The sequence below is a fragment of the Mobula hypostoma genome, chromosome 6, assembly GCF_963921235.1.
Source record: "Mobula hypostoma chromosome 6, sMobHyp1.1, whole genome shotgun sequence".
In the NCBI taxonomy this organism is placed as follows: Eukaryota; Metazoa; Chordata; class Chondrichthyes; order Myliobatiformes; family Myliobatidae; genus Mobula; species Mobula hypostoma.
The window spans coordinates 127202675-127223649 of record NC_086102.1 but is presented as its reverse complement, the minus strand read 5'-3'; the positions used below and the strand labels follow the sequence as shown (position 1 = coordinate 127223649).

Below are 20975 nucleotides of genomic sequence, written 5' to 3'. Positions count from 1 at the left end.
GGCATGCAGGGAGAAAGCCATATCTCAGTCAAACATAGAATAGAGCAGTTCTTCATTTCCCTCCCATACAGCAATCTTGCCCTCAGGTACTCAATTTTGCTCTCCAGCGACTGCAAATTTACCCACAGGATGGTGGGTAGAGGGGCCCTCATTGCACTGCATTTTAGCCTGGTTTGGAGTACCCCCTCCTACCCTGCTTCTGGCCATGGCAATGAACCTTTGTCTATGAAAGGTGCTGTACCTGCCTGGTCCACCAAGTCCTTCAGACATTTGTGAAATCTTCAGATCATTAAGTTGATTTGAAAGTATGTTGCTAAGAGGAAATTACATACTGCAGACTGCAGTGACATTAATTTGAAAGAGGTATATTTAAAAGTATATTTTGAAGTATTGGCTGCAGCCCACAGGGCATCACTGTGGTTCCTTGAACGGTTCCTTCGTTTTCAACGACTTTTCAATGTTTTCTCCATCTCAAGAACTCCCATGTCTGTCCCGAGGACTCCCAGGCCTTCTTCGCGAGATCCTTCTTGAGGTTTCCAAATCTCACTTGATGTTTCTAAGTCTCTCTGCTTCTCAAGGTCCCTCTCGAGGTTTCCCAGGCCTCCCTCTTGAGTTCATAATGTCTCTCTCTCTCGAAATCCCCAGCTATCTTGAATTGTCCCTGGATCTCAGGTTTTCAGGTCTCCCTGAGCCATCAGGTGCTGGCCATAGGGAGGTGGTTGCTGCAATAATCTTCTCAGGCATGTGCAGGGCACTGAAGAGCATTGGGCTCTGAAGTTTTTAGAGCACCTGAATTGGTTAATTGTTGGTTAACGAGAGTCAATAACCATTTAGAGTTCATGTTTTTCTCGAGTGACTTGCTCTTGGTAATAAGGTCTCCTAGTGCTTTGTTTAAGCTTGTTAAGTTTATTTTGATAGGCTCAGGCATCCTTCATTACCTGTACTTTTTAGCAGATGCCTGATTAGTGCTAATTGCAGGGTCTTAGCTTTGAGAATGTTACTTGTTGTGCTGTCATTTGGTTGAACCACCAATGTTCTTTTGGAATTATTATGAATAAAATCTCACCACCATCTCTACATCAGAGTTCGTCTCTCCTCCGCACTTGGGATCCAATATAGCAATGCAGACTTCCCAGCACTTTACCCATATTAGTGTTACAACTAAAATGTGATTTTGTGGATGAGATCACATTAACCATTTTTATATTACACTAGTACAGCACTTGCTTTTCTCTCTTGAGCAGCTGTCTAATCCTCTTTTGAAAATCATAGTTAAATACACTTTCAGCACTCCCACAGGTGATGAATTGCAGATCACGCCTGCTCCTGAGTGTAAGGTTTCATCACCAGAGGAGTTTTAAAGAGGTCATCAGCCTCAAATATTAATTCTGTTACTCCTCCATAGATGCTCTGTGGCCTGCATTTGCATTTCCTGATTTATTTTTATTTTATTTTCTCAATGTATATTGCATATTAAAACCCCTGAGCTATTACAGTGGAAGGAGTGGGAGAAGTCTCCTTCATCTTCCTTCAGCCAGCCAAAATTTGGGTGATCATGAGAAACAAACTTCTATTAAGTATGCTCCCTGATATTCTTTCCCATTTAGATTAATTTGGATATGGACTGGTGGAAAATGTGAGTAGTGAGGGAAAAGTAAAATGTTGGGTTTACTTTAGCTCACCAACATCAGCACAGGCACCGCGTCAGGAGCAAGGTGGCAGAGGCAAGAGTTTATGAGCACAGCAAGACATGGTTCGAACTATGATGACTGGCAAAGGAACTTCAGACTGAGAGGCACAAAGTTTTTAAGATGACCACAAGAGAAAACCTGGATGACATAAAAAGCACTTTCCTCCTAGGATTCTTAGCGCACTGCCAGCTCAGTCTACAAATAGGGGAGGAGAAGATGGCGGCGCGATGCAGCGCGCGCGGCCGCTCCGAAACGATATCGTATTTGTTAAGTAGGTACTGTGCACAATCGCGATTTGATGGAGACAGACATGAGAAGCACAGAGGAACATCTGGAGAAACTTCTGAAATGCCTGCTTCGCTGCCGCTGCTGCTGTGCGATCGAGAATCTCTGGAGGGGAAGGTCTCAAATCCTCAGCTTACCTATTGCCTGTTGCCGAGGCCAGGGTCGAAGCGCTCGGCAGAGATGGTGCTCGGTGCTCGGTGTTGAAGGGCCGGTCGAAGGCTCGAAGTTCTCGGACGGACTCAAGTCGGCTGTGGTCCAGTGCTTCCAGGGTGCTGCATCGGCAAGTTTGTGGTGCTGGAAGTTCACGGCAGGAAGAGAGTTTCTCTTCCTTCTACCATCTGCGTGAAATGATGGAACTTTCGAGAGACTTTGAGACTTTTTTTTACCATGCCTGTGGTCTGTTCTTTATCAAATTACAGTATTGCTTTGCACTGTTGTAACTATATGTTATAACAATGTGGTTTTTGTCAGATTTTTAGTCTTGGCTTGTCTTGTGTTTCTGTGATATCATTCTGGAGGAACATTGTATCATTTCTTAATGCATGCATTATTAAATGACAATAAAGAGGAATGCGTGTCCTCATAATGTAATCTAATCTAAAATTCTTATTGACATGTTTCCACAGAGGTGCCAGCACTGGCCACAGGTGCCTGACTGAAACTATTGGAACCCCTCAAGACTCACTGAGATAAATTATGATAAATTTTAATTTCCTTTGAGTGTAGTTGATCGAAAGGTGATCTAACTGAAGTTTTTAAAGGATTTGATAGAATAAATAGAAAACAGGACATAATTTTTTTTTAAAAATGAGGCGGTAAAAATCGGCATTAAAGTAAAAGAGTACAATTCATGCATTGGTTAAGGCTATCCTTATCCCAGTGCTGGTCTTTGTATGTTAAATAGATGCCATGAAATTTTCTTTTTCTTTTGGAACAAATCAATAAAAACCTAGATTAAATTAGCAGAGGAAGGAGTTCACATACATGTACTAAATCAAATGCCAGAGAATTGCTAAGATTGCTAAGCAACTGGCTGTGCCTCTGCCAACCACAACACATTCAGTTCTCTGAGTGAAGTGGATAAAGAACTGCCTTTAATCTCCATGCCAACATTTATCTCAGAATCGTTACAACTAAAAAACTGATTAACTGGCCATTATCACAATCTTTAACAGGACAATTAGATCAGAAAAGAGAAAAATTCCTACAGAATATTTCAGGGCAATGATCTTTCAGTTTTTAAAATTTGAAGACTACTTTATTCAGAAAAAGAATACAAGAAATACAGAGATAGCGCATGGTTTTTTTAAAAATTGTATAGTGTCCAGTCTATTCACTCTAAGTATTGTCATCAATTATTACCATAATCCATGAGACATAGGAGCAGAATTAGGCCATTCGACCCATTGAGTCTGATCCACCATTTCATCATGGTTGACTTATTATCTCTCTCATCCCCATTCTCCCGTTTTGCCATAACCATTGATGCCCTTACTATCAAGAACCCCTCAGCTTCCAGTTTAAATATACCCAATGACTTGGCTTCCATAGTTGTCCATAGTAATGAATTCTACAGATTCACCACCCCCTGGCTAAAGAAATTCCTCCTCTTCTTGTTCTAAAGGTACGCCCTTGTATTCTGAGGTTGTGCCCCTGGTCCAAGACTCCCCCACTATAAGAAACATCCGATTAGATTCAATGTGTACCTTTATGGGCTGCTCGGCACATTCCTCACTGATCTGATTTGGTGCAAAACAATGCGGTTCACTGTACATTTCGATGTACATGTGACAAATAAAGCTAATCTAATCTTTACAATGCACACAGTTCCAGCTGAAGTTCAAGTTTATTGCCATTCAACTGTATACACGTATACTGCCAAATAAAACAACATTTCTCCAGACAAAGGTGCACAACATAATACATATAACTCACACGCAAAACATAATATAATATTACCACAACTGAAATAACAAACAGTAATAATGCCAATCATTTGGCACTTTTGAAAAATATACCAACAGAACTTAGTCCCTCCATGTCTTGTGGCAACAGGCTGTAATCTGCAGTCCTTCCCTTCATTGTCTTTGCATTGGCCGCTCTGAGCTTCAGTGATCTCCCCGCCGCCCCCCAGGTTGTTTTCCTGCAGCCTGGAATATGCTAACTCACAGCGTTCCATTACAAAGATCTTTTTGGACTGGAACACCAACAAGCTTTGTTAGAACGATGAAAGCCATCAGTATGAAATATTAACAGATATTCTTTCCACAGATGCTGCCTGACATGCTGAGAGATCGTAGTGTTTTTTTTTTTGGTTTTTATTTAAGATTTCCGGCATCCTCAATATTTTGCTTCTGTAATTTCACATTGTTGTTGTAGGAGCTTGATGTACAGAGATTATAAGATGTGTTTTCCACAATATAAAAATAACTGTAGTTCAAAAGCACGTTGTCTTCTCTGTACTCCTTTTCCTGTTGACAATGTTGATGTCGGCCAGAGTCATTTCTGGATCCATGGTGCAGACAGCAATCATGGAGTTCTAGCTGACATTGATCTCCTCTTGAAAAGCACACTCAGCATGCAATGGAATAATGAAAAAAAGCTCACAGTGGGCAATGGAAATGCAATGCAGGGAAAAGGATTCCTTCATTCTCAATAAATCAAGGATTTAAAATAATTGGAAATGCTCAGCTGGTTAGGCAGCATCCGCAGGGAGGGAGTTATCATCAGAAATAACAGGAAGTTGTTTAGTAGAGACAGTAAACTATTTTATCTTTCCATGGATGTTTAGCAATTCCTTTTTTTCCCTCTGTTTTTAAATCAGTATTCCATCACCTGTAGCATTTTGCTTCTGAGTAAATCAAACTTTGAAATTATATTTGCTGTAGTAGGTCCAGAAGACTTAACGATAGAAGTTAAAATCAGCATTGTGCTTAATACCCAAATATAGAGTAAAATAAGTCTGGTATCCTGTTGAGTGCCATTTCCCAACAGTTCAGTCTGCATGATGAACTGTGACTTTTATTCCTGTAATACAAGTTAGCATTAGCACATTAAACAACTCAGATTGCTAATCTTAGTGCCAAGGAATGGGTTATTATAAGATTGCTAAGCAACTGCCAGTACCTCAGTATAAATTGATATTCATTCAGTTCCTCTGAAGAAACGTGGCTTCGGATCCACCTTTAATACACTCTCTGCAGTCCTGATAATATCTGGCAACAAAAATTGTCATTTAAATCTCACTGCTCCCACACTTAAAACTGTCTGTTGATAATTGTTAACAGATAATAAATTGACAGTTAATAATTTAATAGTTCAATTGTTTTAACTGTTGGATGTTTTGCTGCCATAAAATAAAATGATCAACATGAGAGGCTAAAGACAAGGCTTATAAAATTTGCTGGCACACATACACTTAAAACAAATCCCACCTCTTTTCTTGGAAGCACTGATCTATGTTGTGTGGTAACAGCAATCACAGAAACAGTGTACTATTCAGAACCCTGTCACCCTTTCCAGTAGTTGGTAAGATCATGGCTGGTCTGTACCTTGGCTTCAGTAATCTGTATTTTTGTATCTGCCAGAGCATCAATAGCCAGCTATTTGGCCATGGAGAGCATCATGTGAACTTGTTCTCACCAGATGCTTCGACATCCAAGGGAGTGTAACACCTTTCCATATTCAGTTGAAGAGACAAGTTGCTGGAATAATTGTTTTGTGAACTGTGGAGTGTTTCCAATATTTCCTGTCTTTTTATGTTTCCTATTTATAACAAGAACAGTTATTTGATTTTCACAAAGAACTCGAATGAAATGTTTAGAAATAATTTCCATTTATGTAGTACCTTTCATAACTGCAAAAAATATCCAAAAGCAATCAATTTATAGCCATGAACTATTTTTAAAGAATATTCCTTTTTGTAATATTAGCAACGAACAATTTGGACATAGTAAACTCCTACCAGCGGCAACATGAAACTGGTCAAAATCTGTGCTGTTTTTACAGTGGTACTGGTTGAAGAATAAATATTGATCAACACGCTTGAGGGAATTCACTACTCTTTTTCAAAATAACTATCTATTAATTTCAACCTAAAAAAGCAGAAGGGGATTTAGTTTGAAGTCCCACCTAAGGTCCACACCACCGACAGTTCACCTGTTACTCACGCCCACATGGGAATGTTGGCATGAATGCATGCTCCAATGTTGTCTCCTCTGTAACAGCCAATGAGCCAAGGTTCAGCAGTATGGTGGTAGAGTGACTTAAATAGCAATGAGAGTTCGGGAACATTGAACCTTAATCAGCTCAAATTCCACTATGCCAATGAGAATCCTTAAATTAAGATCTTGTATTATTGAAAATAATCTCATCTGATTTCTTTATATCTTCAGAGAAGGAAATCTGGTGTCCTTACTGAATCTGACCTATATATAGCTCCAGTCCTCCAAATATGTTTGACTTAACTACTCCAACTATGATTGGACAATAAATGCAGATGTTGCCAGTGATGTCCACATCCATTGAGCAAATGAATAAAAGATATGTGCTGAAACAATACTGAGGTGGTTACTAATATTTTAAAATTATTGAGAGTTACTGGGTGGGACTTGAGAGTTGCTCTCATGGAGAGTCAGCACAGACATAATAGGCGAACAACCTGCTGTGTTGTAACCATTTTGTGACTCTATAGCAAATTGGAATTAAAGCAGAGGTTGATAGGTTTCTTGATTAGTAAGGGCATAAAAGGTTATGGGAGGAAGGCAGGAGAATGGGATTGAGAGGAATATCAAATCAGTCATTATTGAATGGTGGAGCAGACTCCATGAGCCAAATTACCAAATCTGCTCCTATTTCTTATGGTATTGTGGAGTTGCAACCAATTCCTTCAGAACTCAGGTGGGCATTTACCTTTTAGAGATGAAGTACATAGAGGACCATCAACACTCCTACCTAATCTCTGAAACACGATGTCATCAAGCAGAGCTCTCCGTGTGTGTGAGTTACATGCGCCAGAAAGGTCCCTGGCTGAACTGAAAGTCTACACCACATATTGATGCTATAGACTAATCACTGAAGCAAAACAAAAATCTGCTGGAGAAACTCGGTGGGTCAATCAGCATCTGTGGAGGCAAAGGGATGGTTTACATTTCAAATTGAGATCCTGCTTCCTGCAATGTGTTTTATTTTTGCTCCAGATTACATTTTCCATCTCTTGTGTCTGTAGACCAATTGTTGACACTGGAAGATGATGTTAAAGGCCTTCTGCAAATTGGGTAGTGGAAGTCCAAAATTTAGGCATTAAATGCCGTACCTGAATTAGCATCCTCAATACATGGCTAGAAAAATGCCAATTTGTAATCAGAATCTGAGTTATTATCAATGACTTAGATGACACAAAGTTATTGTTTTGCGGCAGTTGTATAGTGCAAAGGCATAAAATTCCTATAAGTCACAATAATAAATGAATAGTGCAAAAAAAAGGAATAATGAGGTAGTGTTCATGGACCGCCAGAAATCTGATGGTGCAGAGGAAAAAACTGTTTCTGAATTGTTGAGTGTGTGTCATTAGGCTCCTGTACCTCCTCCCTGATGGTAGCAATGAGAAGAAGGCATGTCTCATATGGTGAGGGTCCTGATGATAGATACTGCCTTCTTAAGGCATCAACTCTTGAAGATGTCCTTCAAAGTGAAAAGGGTTGTGCCTATGACAGAGCTGGCTAAGTTAACAACCCTTTGAAGTCTCTTTCAATCCTGTGTAATTGAGCATTTCTGGCAAATACTCTGGAATTCCTTCTGAAAGCTTTTCCATGTTAGTCTTTTTAAAACCATCTTATCTTTGAGACTATAATTATATTAGTCTCACCAAGCTGCCTTCTCCAGTGGTTTTTCCCCCACCTCCATGCGTGGATTAGAACTCTCGGAAAGATAAAAGAAAACTGCAGATGCTTAAAATCTGAAATAAAACCAGACAATCTTACGATCACTCAGCAGTTCAGAGAATATCAGTGGAAACAGAAACAAAGCTACCATTTCAGGCTCAAGACACTTTATCAGAACTGGTAAAGGCAGAAAACAAGTAGCAGAGAAGGTGAGGGAGGGATGGGTAGAACAAACAGAAGTTCTCTTTTTGTTCTCTCTTTGTTCTACCCATCCCTCCCTCACCTTCTCTGCTACTTGTAGGGTGAAACCATTGTGGCATTTAGAGGCAGATTATGCTTCTTTGTCTTTGGTATGTGTTGATACCTGCAAGGCTATGAGATATGTCCAGTAGGCCAGACTGTACCAATAGAAAGAGAAAAGCTAAGCCCAAAATCACAGGTGGTTGACAGGCAGAAGTTGCAAGTTCTGATCTTTAGTCTCTTCTGTCACCCTAAAGTAGGAGAATTCAATATTGGGCCTGGAATGCTGTTACATACTAATACGGAAGATGGAGTCGTTAGCCTCAAGCTTATGTTGGGCTTTGTTCTAAGACTATAGGTACAGTGGGAGGCAAATGGAAGCCCAGAGTCCCACCAAATGATCATTCAATCTGCATTTGGTCTCTCAGATTTGGTTTCTGAAGGAGACCTCAGACTGGGAATCTCTATGATGCCGAGTAATGATCTGTTGCAGAGATCTTTAAAATTATGCCATGACTAATAGATAGGGTGGAGATGTATTGACTTGTGGTGGAGTTCTGAACAAGGAGCCATATATTCATGCTGCTCATTAATAAATCTAATAAATAATTCAGGAAAAACCTCTTATATCATTGTGAGAATGTGGAACATTGCCTATATGTGATTATCGATGTAATTAGTCTAAATGCATTTAGCAGGAAGTTAGATAAGTACAAAAGTGATCAGTGTATAGAAGATCATATTGAAAAAGAACAGTGAACTTGTATGGCACATAAAAACTCATTTAGATTGACTGAGATGAATTTTACTCATCCGAGATGTGTGCTCTATGCAATATTATATATAGTTACATTGTTCAGTTACTCTCTTTCATGGGCTCATGACACAATAAATTAAAGCTAGTTCGTAAATTTCTACAAACCTTTAAACTACTGCTCTGCACAAAATCAACTGAGATGGTTTTATTGAAAGTGTAGACAAAAAAGACAAATTTAAGGATTCTAAAAATGGTTGTTAGAAGAGGAAAGATGGGCTTGTTTCTACGTAGCACATTGGGCCAAAATTTGTTCATTTTTGTTTTGATTGTCACAATTATTGGAAGGCCAGAACTACAACTGCAAACCTTATAGTCACTGGTAATGAATTTGGGAGGAATTTGTTTACCTAAACAATAATTAGAAGATAGAAATCACTACAACACAGAGTAGTTCAGACAATTAACATAAATGCTTTTAAGGGAATGCTAGTTAAATATATGAAGGAGGAATGTATAAAAGATTATGTTGATTAGATAAGAATGGAACAAATCTTGTGTAGAGCATAAACATTGACAGGAACCTACTTCTCTGCTATAATTTCTGATTAACTGCAATGTACGTGAAGTGAGTTCGAAAATATCAGAGAACTGATCTAAATATCATTTCAGATTCACTAGAAAAAGTGATTTTTTTGTGATCTGCAAGCATCATTGTTGATTGAAACTGGGAAATCTTCACTCTGGGAAATCAGCAGACACACTTAGTGGCCACTTTTATAGGTACCTCCCATACCTAATAAAGTGGCCCCTGAGTATACATTCATGGTTTTCTGCTACAGCGGCCAATCCATTTCAAGGTTCGACGTGTTGTATGTTCAGAGATGCTCATCTGCACACCACTGTTGTAATGTGTGGCTGTTCGATTTACTGCCACCTTCCTGTCAGCTGGAACCAGCCTTGCTATTCTCCTCTCATTTTGGGCCGAGATGGCAACCATTCATTCATTTCCATAGATGCTGCCTGACCTGCTGAGTTTCTCCAGCATTTTGTGTGTTGCACACAAGTAGGTGTGTTGCACACAAGTAGGTGTGCTACTTTGCACTGACAGTGTCAAGCTTTTTAAGTGATTTGGCATTGTATTCACGCAGCTCGGTGGTCAGTATCCCTAACCATGTGCACTGTAGATTGGAAAGTTTTTGGGTGACAGGAGGTGAGTCAGTCGCTGCAGGATATCCGGCCTCTGACCTGATTTTGCAGTCATGGTACTTACGTGGTTGGTCCAGTTGAATTTTGGGTCAATGGTGACCAACCTCAAAACATCACTCGCTCTGTTGTCACCAAACCAGCAGTCCAATGAAGCACGTAGAATGAGTAGTCAGCGGCAGTATCAAGTGAATTATCCATTTTGGCCTCCTTCTGACAGTTCTGAAATTATTGAGCCAATCTGATATATTCATAACATTATCAGAATTAGCATGGATTATGGCACCACACTTCATTCCAACTGTAGTGCTGAAGCTTGCTGAGAAGCAGATGTGAGCTGTTTCAATACACTTACAATGCAAATTACTCAACGACATAGAAATTGCCCAGGTATGGTCTGTTCACAAAAGGTAGGTTAAGTCCTCTCTGGCTAAATACAATCTAGTCAGTCTACTCTCAATTATTAGCAGAATGATGGAGGCTTCCATTTAGAAAACTATCAAAGCCCTCCAAATCAGTCTGTTTGTTCAGTTTCTCTACGCCACTACCACCTGGCACTAGACTCCATTACAACTTCCATTCAAACATGAACAAAAGAGCTGGCTTCCCGAAGCTAAGTGATGGTGGTTGCTTGTGGCATTAAGGCAAGACGTGGTGCAGCTGAAATAATTGGGAACCAAGCATAACTCCCCAACAGCTGATGCCTTGGGTTACACAGAGGAATAAGTTTGTGATTGTTTAAGGTCGATCTGGACCTCACTGCGGGAATTCCTGTGGGGAGCATTGCAGACCCAATCACTTTCATCTACTTTATCAATGATCTTCCTTCTGTCATTTAGTCTGAAACAGAGATGGTTCTCCATTGTGCATTATTGAATTCCATTTTGTAACACAAACAGGCCACAAGACATGGGCATGGGCTGGTGGATGGTCAAATCTCCAAACTGTCAGTTCCAGTGAAATGTTTAACCATATTCCCTTGGTATTCAATGGCACAATCATTGTCTAAGTCAGCCTGCATTAACATCTTGTGAGCTTTTGGTGGGTCACCATTGATCAGATTGGGTCAGGTACCTGAACACTAATGCCAAAAACTGTAATTCACACTTAATGTATTAAATATATTAATATATCAAATTATTAGCTAATAATGACCCGTCTGGAGACCCCGCTCCAAAATGTACTGGAAAAATATATTTTTAAATAGTCATCAGGGTTAGCCTCCAACCTGATGGCATGTGTCTATCCATGGCCTCCTCTACTGTAAAGATGAAGCCACTCTCAGGCTGGAAGAACAACACCTTATATTCCATCAGGGTAGCCTCAAACCTGATGGCATGAACATTGACTTCTCAAACTTCCGCTAATGCCCCAGCTCCCCCTCATACCCCATCTGTTATTTATTTATATACACACACTCTTTTTCTCTCTCTCCTTTTTCTCCCTCTGTCCCTCTGACTATACCCCTTGCCCATCCTCTGGGCTTCACCCCTCCCCCTTTCTTTCTCCCTAGGCCTCCCGTCCCATGATCCTCTCATATCCCTTTTGCCAATCACCTGTCCAGCTCTTGGCTCCATCCCTCCCCCTCCTGTCTTCTCTTATCATTTTGGATCTCCTCCTCCCCCTCCCACTTTCAAATCTCTTACTAGCTCTTCTTTCAATTAGTCCTGACAAAGGGTCTCGGCCTGAAACGTCGACTATACCTCTTCCTATAGATGCTGCCTGGCCTGCTGCGTTCACCAGCAACTTTGATGTGTGTTATTTTCACGCTGATTGTCTTCTTAAAATATGAACTGCATAGTTCTGTGATTTTCTCTGATTTCTGTTTTTTTTGCACTAGTGTCTTGTTCAGCTTAGTCTTTTTTCTTCTTCACTGTCTGGTATAAGTTATGTATAATTTATGTTCTGAGTGATTGTCTGAATCTATGTGCCCATGATGCTGCTGCAGGCATGACTGGCATTGTACCTCTACCTCACCATACTTGTGCACATGACAATAAATTCAACTTGACCCCCGAGGACAAATGCCAGCAATCACAGCCCTTATATATTTGCTGTGAGGAAGATTGGGAAGTGGGTTTTCACCCACTCCCTTGACATAAAAGACTACTATTGAGGGGAGGGAAAGGGCAGGGGACACCTGTGTTCATTGTGTATAACCAGATAGCTGTCTTCTTATTCCTCCAGTAAGCACTGGCAGCACTTGAGTCCAAGGTGGTCCTGAATCAGTGTAAGGAATGAGATCTTCTCTGTAGCTTGTATTCTTGCTGCATATCACTGAAACATGTACAGTGCAACCCCTTAATGAGGAATGAAATATTCAGAGCCTTAAGAACCTAGGTAGGAAAATGCAGACAATAGCATATAGAAAATAAAAAAGATGTTGGAAATCCAAAATAAAAACAGAAAACACTGGAAATTCTTAACAAATCAGGACACATCTATAGGAAGAGAAACAGAGTTAACGTTTCAAGTCACAGACCCTTCATCAGAACTGGCAACATATTGATACTCCAGTAGGGTCATGTTAATTCACAACTCATTGCAAATTTGTTGAAGGATTCCTCCACAATTTACTGGGAGTCAGAAGATTAAAAGTCCAACATTATTGCTCTGCTTTCTGTTGGTAAGGCAGAACTTTGAGTGCTACACATTATTATGTGCATGCATGATTTCAGTCGTGCTAAAAAAAATCTTGCTTCAGTCGCTGTGACAACACCTCATAAATAAATCTCAAAATATAAAGATAAGTTGTTATTGTTATTATTGGTGCTGCAGCTCCAGGGTTGGGTCACTGCCTGCACTGGATCAGCATTTCCAATGAGTGTAGTGGGAAATTAGTCCGCTTTAAGTAATGTCCATTACATCTTCAGCTTGATGTGAAAGCAAGTCTAGAGGACTCCTATCTCTGAAAGCTATACTTAACCCTTGTGTGAATGCAAAATCTGCCCAGTTCAAAAGATGAAAGGTTCCCTTATTTGCCAAAGCATGGCTACAACAATAGGTGAGGACATTTCTGCCATCAGAACAGTTGCAACATAACACCAAGGCAGGAGAAATTTCTGCAGGGAAGTGAGGTAGACACATTTTTATTTTAAAGCCTGACATGGAGCAAGAAGAAGAAATACCTTGCAGACATCTTGAATCAATAATTAGATCTAACTCTGCCACTGATGTTCATAAATCTCTTGAGCTTTCTTTGATTGATTTATAAGATTTACTTGATTGAATCAGCACTGTGTAACTTGCTGCTTGCCTTGCTTCAACCACTTAACTAATTTAAATTGGGCAGCTGTAAGATGGTGTGAGGAAGGAAATATTTTGTTCCCAAGTTCCAGAAATCAAACTATGTCATTCTCTTCATTTGATGTCTACAAACCCTATGTATTCTGGGAGCAAGAGGGCAGCTAGGGGCAGGTCAGCTCAAGGACAAAGGAGGGAATTTATACATAGAGGAAGTGGGTGAGGTTGTTAATGAGTGTTGCACATCCAGAGGAGGTCATGGATAACGATGAAATTAGGGAGGAGTATTGTGATATTCAAAGGCATTTGATATTAAGAAAATGGAGGTGTTGGCTGCCTTGAAAAACATTAAGTTGAATTAGTCTCTAGGGCCTGATGGGATCTATCCCAAGATACCAAGGGAAGAGGTTGCAGGGACCTTGAATCAGATCTTTGTATCCTCTTTAGCCATAAATAAAGTGTCAGAAAAATAGAGAATAGACAATGTTTTTTTTACGTTATTTAAGAAGGGCAACAAGGACAAATCAGAATATTATCGACTCATGAGCCTTACATCACTGTCAGGGAAATTACTGAGTAGATCCTTAGAGAAAGAATTTATTCACACTTGGAAAAGCTTGTTATAAAGTCAGCAAGGCTAGGTGCAAGTGAAGTAATGTCTCGAAAATTTGATTGAGTTTTTTGGGGAAGTGACAAAGATGATTGATCAGGATAGGGCTGTGGATGTTGTCTACATGCCACTTAGTACAACACTTGACAAGGTTCCTCGTACTAGTCTGGTCCAGAAGTCACGTAAAATCCATGGTAAGTTGGTAATTTGGATCCAAAATTGGTCATAGGAGACAAAAGTGTTTTCTTGCCTTTCCTGTGACACTTAGATTCCGAAAAATGATTAATTAAAAGAGAGTCTACTCTATTTCATTTTGTTAGTTTGTCTACATTTTCCTGAAATCTGCTACTACTCACTACATTGCATACTTTTGTTCAGCTGAAAATTTTGTAATTATGACCCTGCATACTCCTGTTTGGGTTACAAACAGTGAAGATCCCAAAACCAGCCTTCGGGGAATAGTTCTTATGCACCTTGCCAATCTAAAAAACAACTGTTCACTGCTACCACTGATTTCTGTCCCTCAGCCAATTTAACATTCACGCACTTTAACTTCATGGGAATCAATTTTGTTTACAAGTGTTTTATGCGCTACTATGACAAATGTCTTTTGACAGGTTATGTAGTACAACAATAACTATCACCTCAGGTGAATACAGCCATTGCGGAGATCAGGTGATATAGCACTAGTGACAAAAGCTGTAACGATATAATCATAGAATGCAGAACAAAGAACAGAAGGGAATAGGCCATTCAGCCCACCAATCTTCTGCTGATCATGATGCCAAATTAAACTAATACTACTTTTCCCTGCTCAGTCCATATCCCCCATTCCCTCCTACCTTTATTCATGTGTCTGTTAAACATCTTCTTCCACCACTTCTCCTAATAGTTCATTCCAGGTACCTACCACTCTGTAAAAATCCTACCTCACAAATCTCCTTTAAACTTTTAAAGTTATGCCCTCTAGTATTTGATATTTTCATCTTGGGAAAAGACTCTGACTACTAATCCTATCTATGCCTTTCATAGTTTTTTATACTTCTGTCAGTTTGTCCCTCATCCTCTGATGCTCCAGAGAAAACAATCCAAGTTTTTCCTGCTTTTTCCTTAGCTAACACTCTCTAATCAAATTCAAGTTCAACCTTATTGCTGTCTATCCCCAGTGGTGCTCAAAATTGGCAGACTCAGACTGCAGACTCAGGTCACAAGTTCAATTCCCCTTTAAGAAAAAGGAAGCATGGAAAGAATGCCAGTCTGCAAGTAAGATTGAAACACAGAGCCCTTTGACCCCAACTCCCTACTATCCTGCTGGTGAATGTACAACTTTGGAAAAATAAAATTAAAGACCTCAGAACAAAATTACACTACCAGGGGGACATCAGAGACTGTTGTATACTTTGCATCACAGAAACGTGGCTCACCCCACTTTTTCGGAAGCAGTGCTGCAACCTGAAGGCTTCACCAACCACCACAAAGACAGAACAGCTGAGTCTTTTCAAGGTAGAGGAGGTGGAGTATGTTTTATGATAAATGCATCATGGTGAAGAGACATGGCAGTTCTGTCTCAGTCCTGCTCATCTGACTTAGAACACCTAATGGTCAAGTGTCATTCATTTTATCTGCCGAGGGAGATTTCCCCCATCATTCCACTCTTGGTCAATGTCAGGCAGGCACTGGAGGAGCTGAACATCGTGATTGTCAGTCACAAAACGGCACACCCTGTTGCCTTCCTAATCATTGCGGCAACTGGGCCATGTTGAGGAAGTCTCTGACTAGCTACCACCACCATATCACCTGTGGACCCAGAGGAGCCAACATACTTGACCACTGTTACACCATCATCAAGAACACTTACCGTGCTGTCCCATATCTACAATTTAGCAAGTCTGATCATCTGACTGTACTTGTACTCCTGGCATGCAGGCAGTGACTAAGGAACAGAGCACCAGTGGTGAGGACCACAAGATATAGTCAAGGGAGGTGGAGCAGTGCTCATAGGACTACTTTGAATCAGTGGACTGGACAATATTAGGGATTCATCTTTGAATCTGAATGAAAATGCCACAGTTGTCACCAGCTTCATCAAGATTTGCGTGATGACTGTGTGCCTTTGAGAACATACCAGACATATCAAAACTAATAGCCATGGATGTACCAGAAGATTTGTAACCTGTCGAGGGCTAGATCTATGACATTCAAAACCAGTGATCTAGATTCATACAAGTCCATGTTACAGCCTATGGAAGGCTATTTTAAGAGTGAAGAAAACAATTTTGATTGAAGTTAGAGACAGAATTGGATGCACGTCAGCTCTGGCAGGGTTTGCAGGCCATTACTTCCGATAAGGTGAAACCTAACATCACGAATAGCTGTCTTGCTTCACTCCCAGATGAGCTCAATACTACTAATGCATGCTTTAAACAGGAGAATAAAATTATATAACATTGGCAGGAGTGTTCAGGGATACCTTCAACCTCTCACTGCTGTAGTCAGTGGTTCCCACCTTCCTCAAAAGGCTGGCAATCATACTAATGCTCAAGAAGAGCAGGGTGAGCTGTCTCAATGGCTTTCACCCAGTAGCACTCACACCTACTGCGATGAAGTGCTTTGAGAGATTGGTCATGGCCAGAATCAACTCCTGCCTAAGCAATGACCTCAACCCACTGCAATTGGCTATCACCATGATAGGTTCACAGCGAATGCAATCTCACTGGTCCTCCACTCGGCCTGGACAATATTAATACCTATGTCAGACTGCTGTATATTGATTACAACTCAGCGTTCAACTGCATCATACTCTCAGTATTATTCAACAAGCTCCAAAAGCTGGACCACAGCTGTCCGAGGTAATGAATTCCACAGATTCACCACCAGCTGGCTAAAGAAATTCCTCCTCAACTCTGTTCTAAGGAGATGCCCTTGTATTCTGAGGCTATGCCCTTTGGTCCTATACTGTCCCACTATTGAAAACATCCTCTCGATTCCACTCTATCTAGGTCTTTCAATATTCTATAGGTTTCAATGACATCCCACCTCATTCTTCTAAACTCCAGCAAGTACAGACTTGCAGGGGAATCTGGTAAAAGTTATGTTCCCATGTACCTTAATCCTTTGTCCTTCTTAGTTGCATACTTTGTGTGTGTAGAAGGTGTGGTAAGTAACATAGAACAAGGAATAGTGCAGCACAGTACAGGCCCTTCAGCCCACAACGCATGTGCTGATCATAATGTGCAAGTCTACAAATCCATCTGCCTATACATGGTCTCTATCCCTCCATTCCCTGCCTGTTCATGTATTTGGCTAAGTACCTTTTTAACCCTGATAATGCCTCTTATAATTTTATATACTTCTATCAGGCTGCCTCTCAGCCGCCAGCGCTCTAGAGAAAACAATCCAAATTCTTCTAATCCTTCCTTATAGTTAATACTCTCCAATCCAGACAACATTCTGGTGAACCTCTTCCAAACCCCCCAAGCCTTCATATCCTGTTGGGGAGAAACTTCAGTGCATTCTGGCAATGGCACATGGCACATGGCACATGGCAAAGTGCTCTGGTGGTGGAGGAAGAGGAATGAACGCTTAGCATTGTCAGTGAAGTGCCAGTCAGGCAGGCTGTTTAGTACTGAACAGTGTTCAGATTTTCAGGATTGTTGGCAAAGGAAGAGTATTCCATCATGCTCCTGATTTGTGGCTTGTAGAAGGTGAAAAGGCTTTAGGGTGTCAGGTGAAATTAAATGCAGCATTAATTAGCATATTTGGTAGGATGAGTCGAGAGGAATTATAAATGGTACCATTTTATTGGGTGGGTACTGGAGGAGAAGAATTTGGGAATGTACATTCATTATTATTTGAAGGGTGGTGGACAAGCTAGGAAGCTTATTAGCAAAACCATGTGGAGCATCCTAGGATTAAACCAACAGAGTACAAGAAGAAGGATTATCAACTCCCTTAATAATTCACTGGTTGGAACTCTATGGGTTTTTGTTTCATACGCTGGATACCGTGCTTTGTCAAGAATGCCAAGACACAGAGGGGTTGTCAAAGAGGCCTACCAGAATCATACCAGGGTCTGTTACTTCAAAGAACCATAAAATGATACAGGAGGTAAATAGGCCCTTTAGCCCAACAAGGCCATGAGACCATTTGCACTAAACCAAATCTAATCCCATTTGATTCTCCTTATACTTCCATAAATCGCACCCCTCCCTCTGATTCTACCACTCACCTACATTCTAGGGGAGTTTGCAGTGGCCAATTATTACTTGCTGATTTTTTGGAGATTAATTGTTTAAAAGAAGTACAGGTTGAAACTCTTTAGTCCAGCAAACAGTGCCAAACCACAGAAGTCTGGACTGCATAAAATGCTCATGGTCCTTTTCTGAGCAGAAGAAATGTTTCTTTTAAGCACCTACACTCCCGAGCTTATGCAATGTTTCCAAAAAACATCTCCATAACCCAAAGTTTCCCTAAGTCAGATCTTTAAATAAATAAAACAGATTGCAATCTGATTAGGATCATTTTTAAAAAATAATTTCTGCACATCAGCAGTAGGTCCAGTATTCATTGCCCATCTCTGACAGGCATTGAGAAAATGATCGTCAGAGATTCACAGAGTGACAAAGCAGAGAAACCGGCCCTTTAGCTCACGAATTACATGTTACCCACCAAATACTCGATCCTGCCTTAACCCATTTTACCTTCCCCACATTCCTGTCAACACATCCTGCCCCCCAGAATCTACATTCTCTACAGACTACTGATGGTCAATTAAATTACTGTACTGACCACACATTTTTGAGATGTGAGAGGGAATGGGAAATCCACATGGTCACAGAGAATGTGCAGACTCCATACAGAAAGCTCCACATAGAACCTGGGTCACTGGCTTGATTTAACGGAACCTCTGAGGGATGACCTGATAAGGGTTTTCAAAGTTATGAAGTGGCCTGTTGAGATGGATGCGAAGAAAATGGTTTGTCAAGGAGTGCGGCAAGAGGAAAATGCTCAAAATATAACTATAATTAATCATTAGCAAATCAAATATGGGAGTGAGCAGGAAATTAGTACACCAAAAATGTGAGTCGTGTTACCACATGGATTGGAGGAGGTAAACGGCATGGTTAAGTCACAAGGAAATATAATAAATTTTTTTCTAACTTTTAATCTACTTATTAAGATACAGTATGGAACAGCCCCTTCTGGCCCTGTGAGTTAGGCTGCTCAGCAATCCCCTGACTTAATCCTTGTGCAATCACGTGACAATTCACAATGACAAATTAACCTGCTAACCGGTACATCTTTGGACTGTGGGAGGAAACCGGACCACCTGGAGGAAACCCACACAGTCACGGGGAGAATGTACAAACTCCTTACAGGCAACAGCAGGAATTTGCCCCGTGTCACCTGTGCTTTAAAGCACTGTGCTAACTCCTACGCTAACCGCACTGCCCTTTGTTCAAGGGAGGGGTGAAAAGAGGGTTCTGTTGCAAGGTAGAAGGGGGAGAGTCACTTGTGTGGTGGATAAGCATCAGCATAAACTATTCCATTAAATGATCTTTCATCTGGACTTAACACAAGGTTATGACCCAAAATACTGACTGTCCAATTCTCTCCACAGATACTGACTAATCTTCTGAGTTCCTCCAATAGTTCCTTTTTTAAAAATAATAAACGATTTGTTTCTGTGTATGCCATTCAACAGAAAGGGGAAATAACCGTCAGCACACCCTTGGTTTTTCATCATCCTTTATTTTCTTTTAGTTTGCAGGGTTCCTTCTGGAGATTGAAGTCAGTCTTTGGGTACAGCGGCCACTGCCGGAATGGACAAGCTACTTTAATGGATGGTTCAAAGATCTCCTAACCATGTTGCTGACAGGCATCCCATGGCTCCAGCTCAAGATTGCACACTCTATGGCCCTGGCTGGTCTCCTGATGCTGTTCTCTTTGCTTCAAGCGGCCACCACCTCATGTCCCAGAAGCTGTCAGTGCTTTGACAACAATGGCAAGTTTGTGCGCTGTGCTGGCAAGAACCTGAAAGAAATACCGAAAGACCTCCCTCCTGATACTGTGTTCTTACATCTCAACTCCAACAGGATAACCAAAATACGCAACAATGCCTTCAAGGACTTAAACCTACTCAAGGAGCTGGATTTATCCAAAAATGCCATTGAGTCAATAGATATTGGAGCATTTAAAGGAATCCCTGAGAGCCTCAAGATGCTTGATCTCTCCAGCAATCAGATCCAGAGTGTACCGAAGGAAGTCTTTGGTAAAATTAAAGCAAAGGTCCGTCTTTCTAACAACCCATGGCGTTGCGAGTGTACGCTGCAGCAAGTCATCAAGGAGTTGACCCTTGATCCAGAGACGGTCAACGACTTCATCTGCCAGTCCTCCGTGCAGGAGGAGTACACGGGAAAGCCACTCATCCAGATCCTCAATTCAGGTATAAACTTCTGCAACATTCACCAGAAGACGACCGACATCGCCATGTTCATCACCATGTTCGGCTGGTTCACCATGGTCATCTCCTATATTGTGTACTATGTGCGTCAGAATCAGGAAGATGCCAGGCGCCACCTTGAGTACCTGAAGTCCCTACCCAGCACACAGATCACCAAGGAGTTTGACACAATCAGTACTGTACTATGAGATGGACTTCCCTTTGTAGTGTGACACCTATCTAACCTTAATTTCGGATGAGTCGGTAAGATTCCGGGCTCAACCACAAGTGCCTCATTTGCTAATTAGAGATTGTATGCTCTTTGACTTTTTTTAAAATATTTTTTTTTGTGCATTGAAATTCCTAATAAAGCTGCTGGAATAAATTATTGTGTTGACTTTAGTGTCTGATTTAACATCATCCTCTTGACCCTACTAACCGAAGCCAGGTCCACGGGGTCAGGCACAGAAACACTGCCTCTTGCTCTAAAATGGAGGGGAGAAGTGTGAGGAAGTGCTTCAAGGAACAAGGCAGGGTGAGGGCTTGCTGGGGCGTTCTATCCACGACTGCGATTGAGTAATCGAAATGGAACCAAGGCAATGGGGCTAAAAGGAGTCCTGCT

General features: G+C 40.9%; 1 protein-coding gene across 1 annotated transcript in view; it reads left to right on the top strand.

Moving 5' to 3' along the window:
- lrrc3 (leucine rich repeat containing 3) overlaps nt 1–20720 on the top strand; it is a 42807-nt gene extending 22087 nt beyond the window's left edge. Inside the window, exon 2 of the mRNA XM_063050011.1 lies at nt 19675–20720. Within this exon, the coding sequence (XP_062906081.1) occupies nt 19777–20562 (786 nt within the window). The 5' untranslated portion in view covers nt 19675–19776 and the 3' untranslated portion in view covers nt 20563–20720. The remainder of the gene's footprint in view (nt 1–19674) is intronic.
- Nucleotides 20721–20975: the final 255 nt, after the last annotated feature.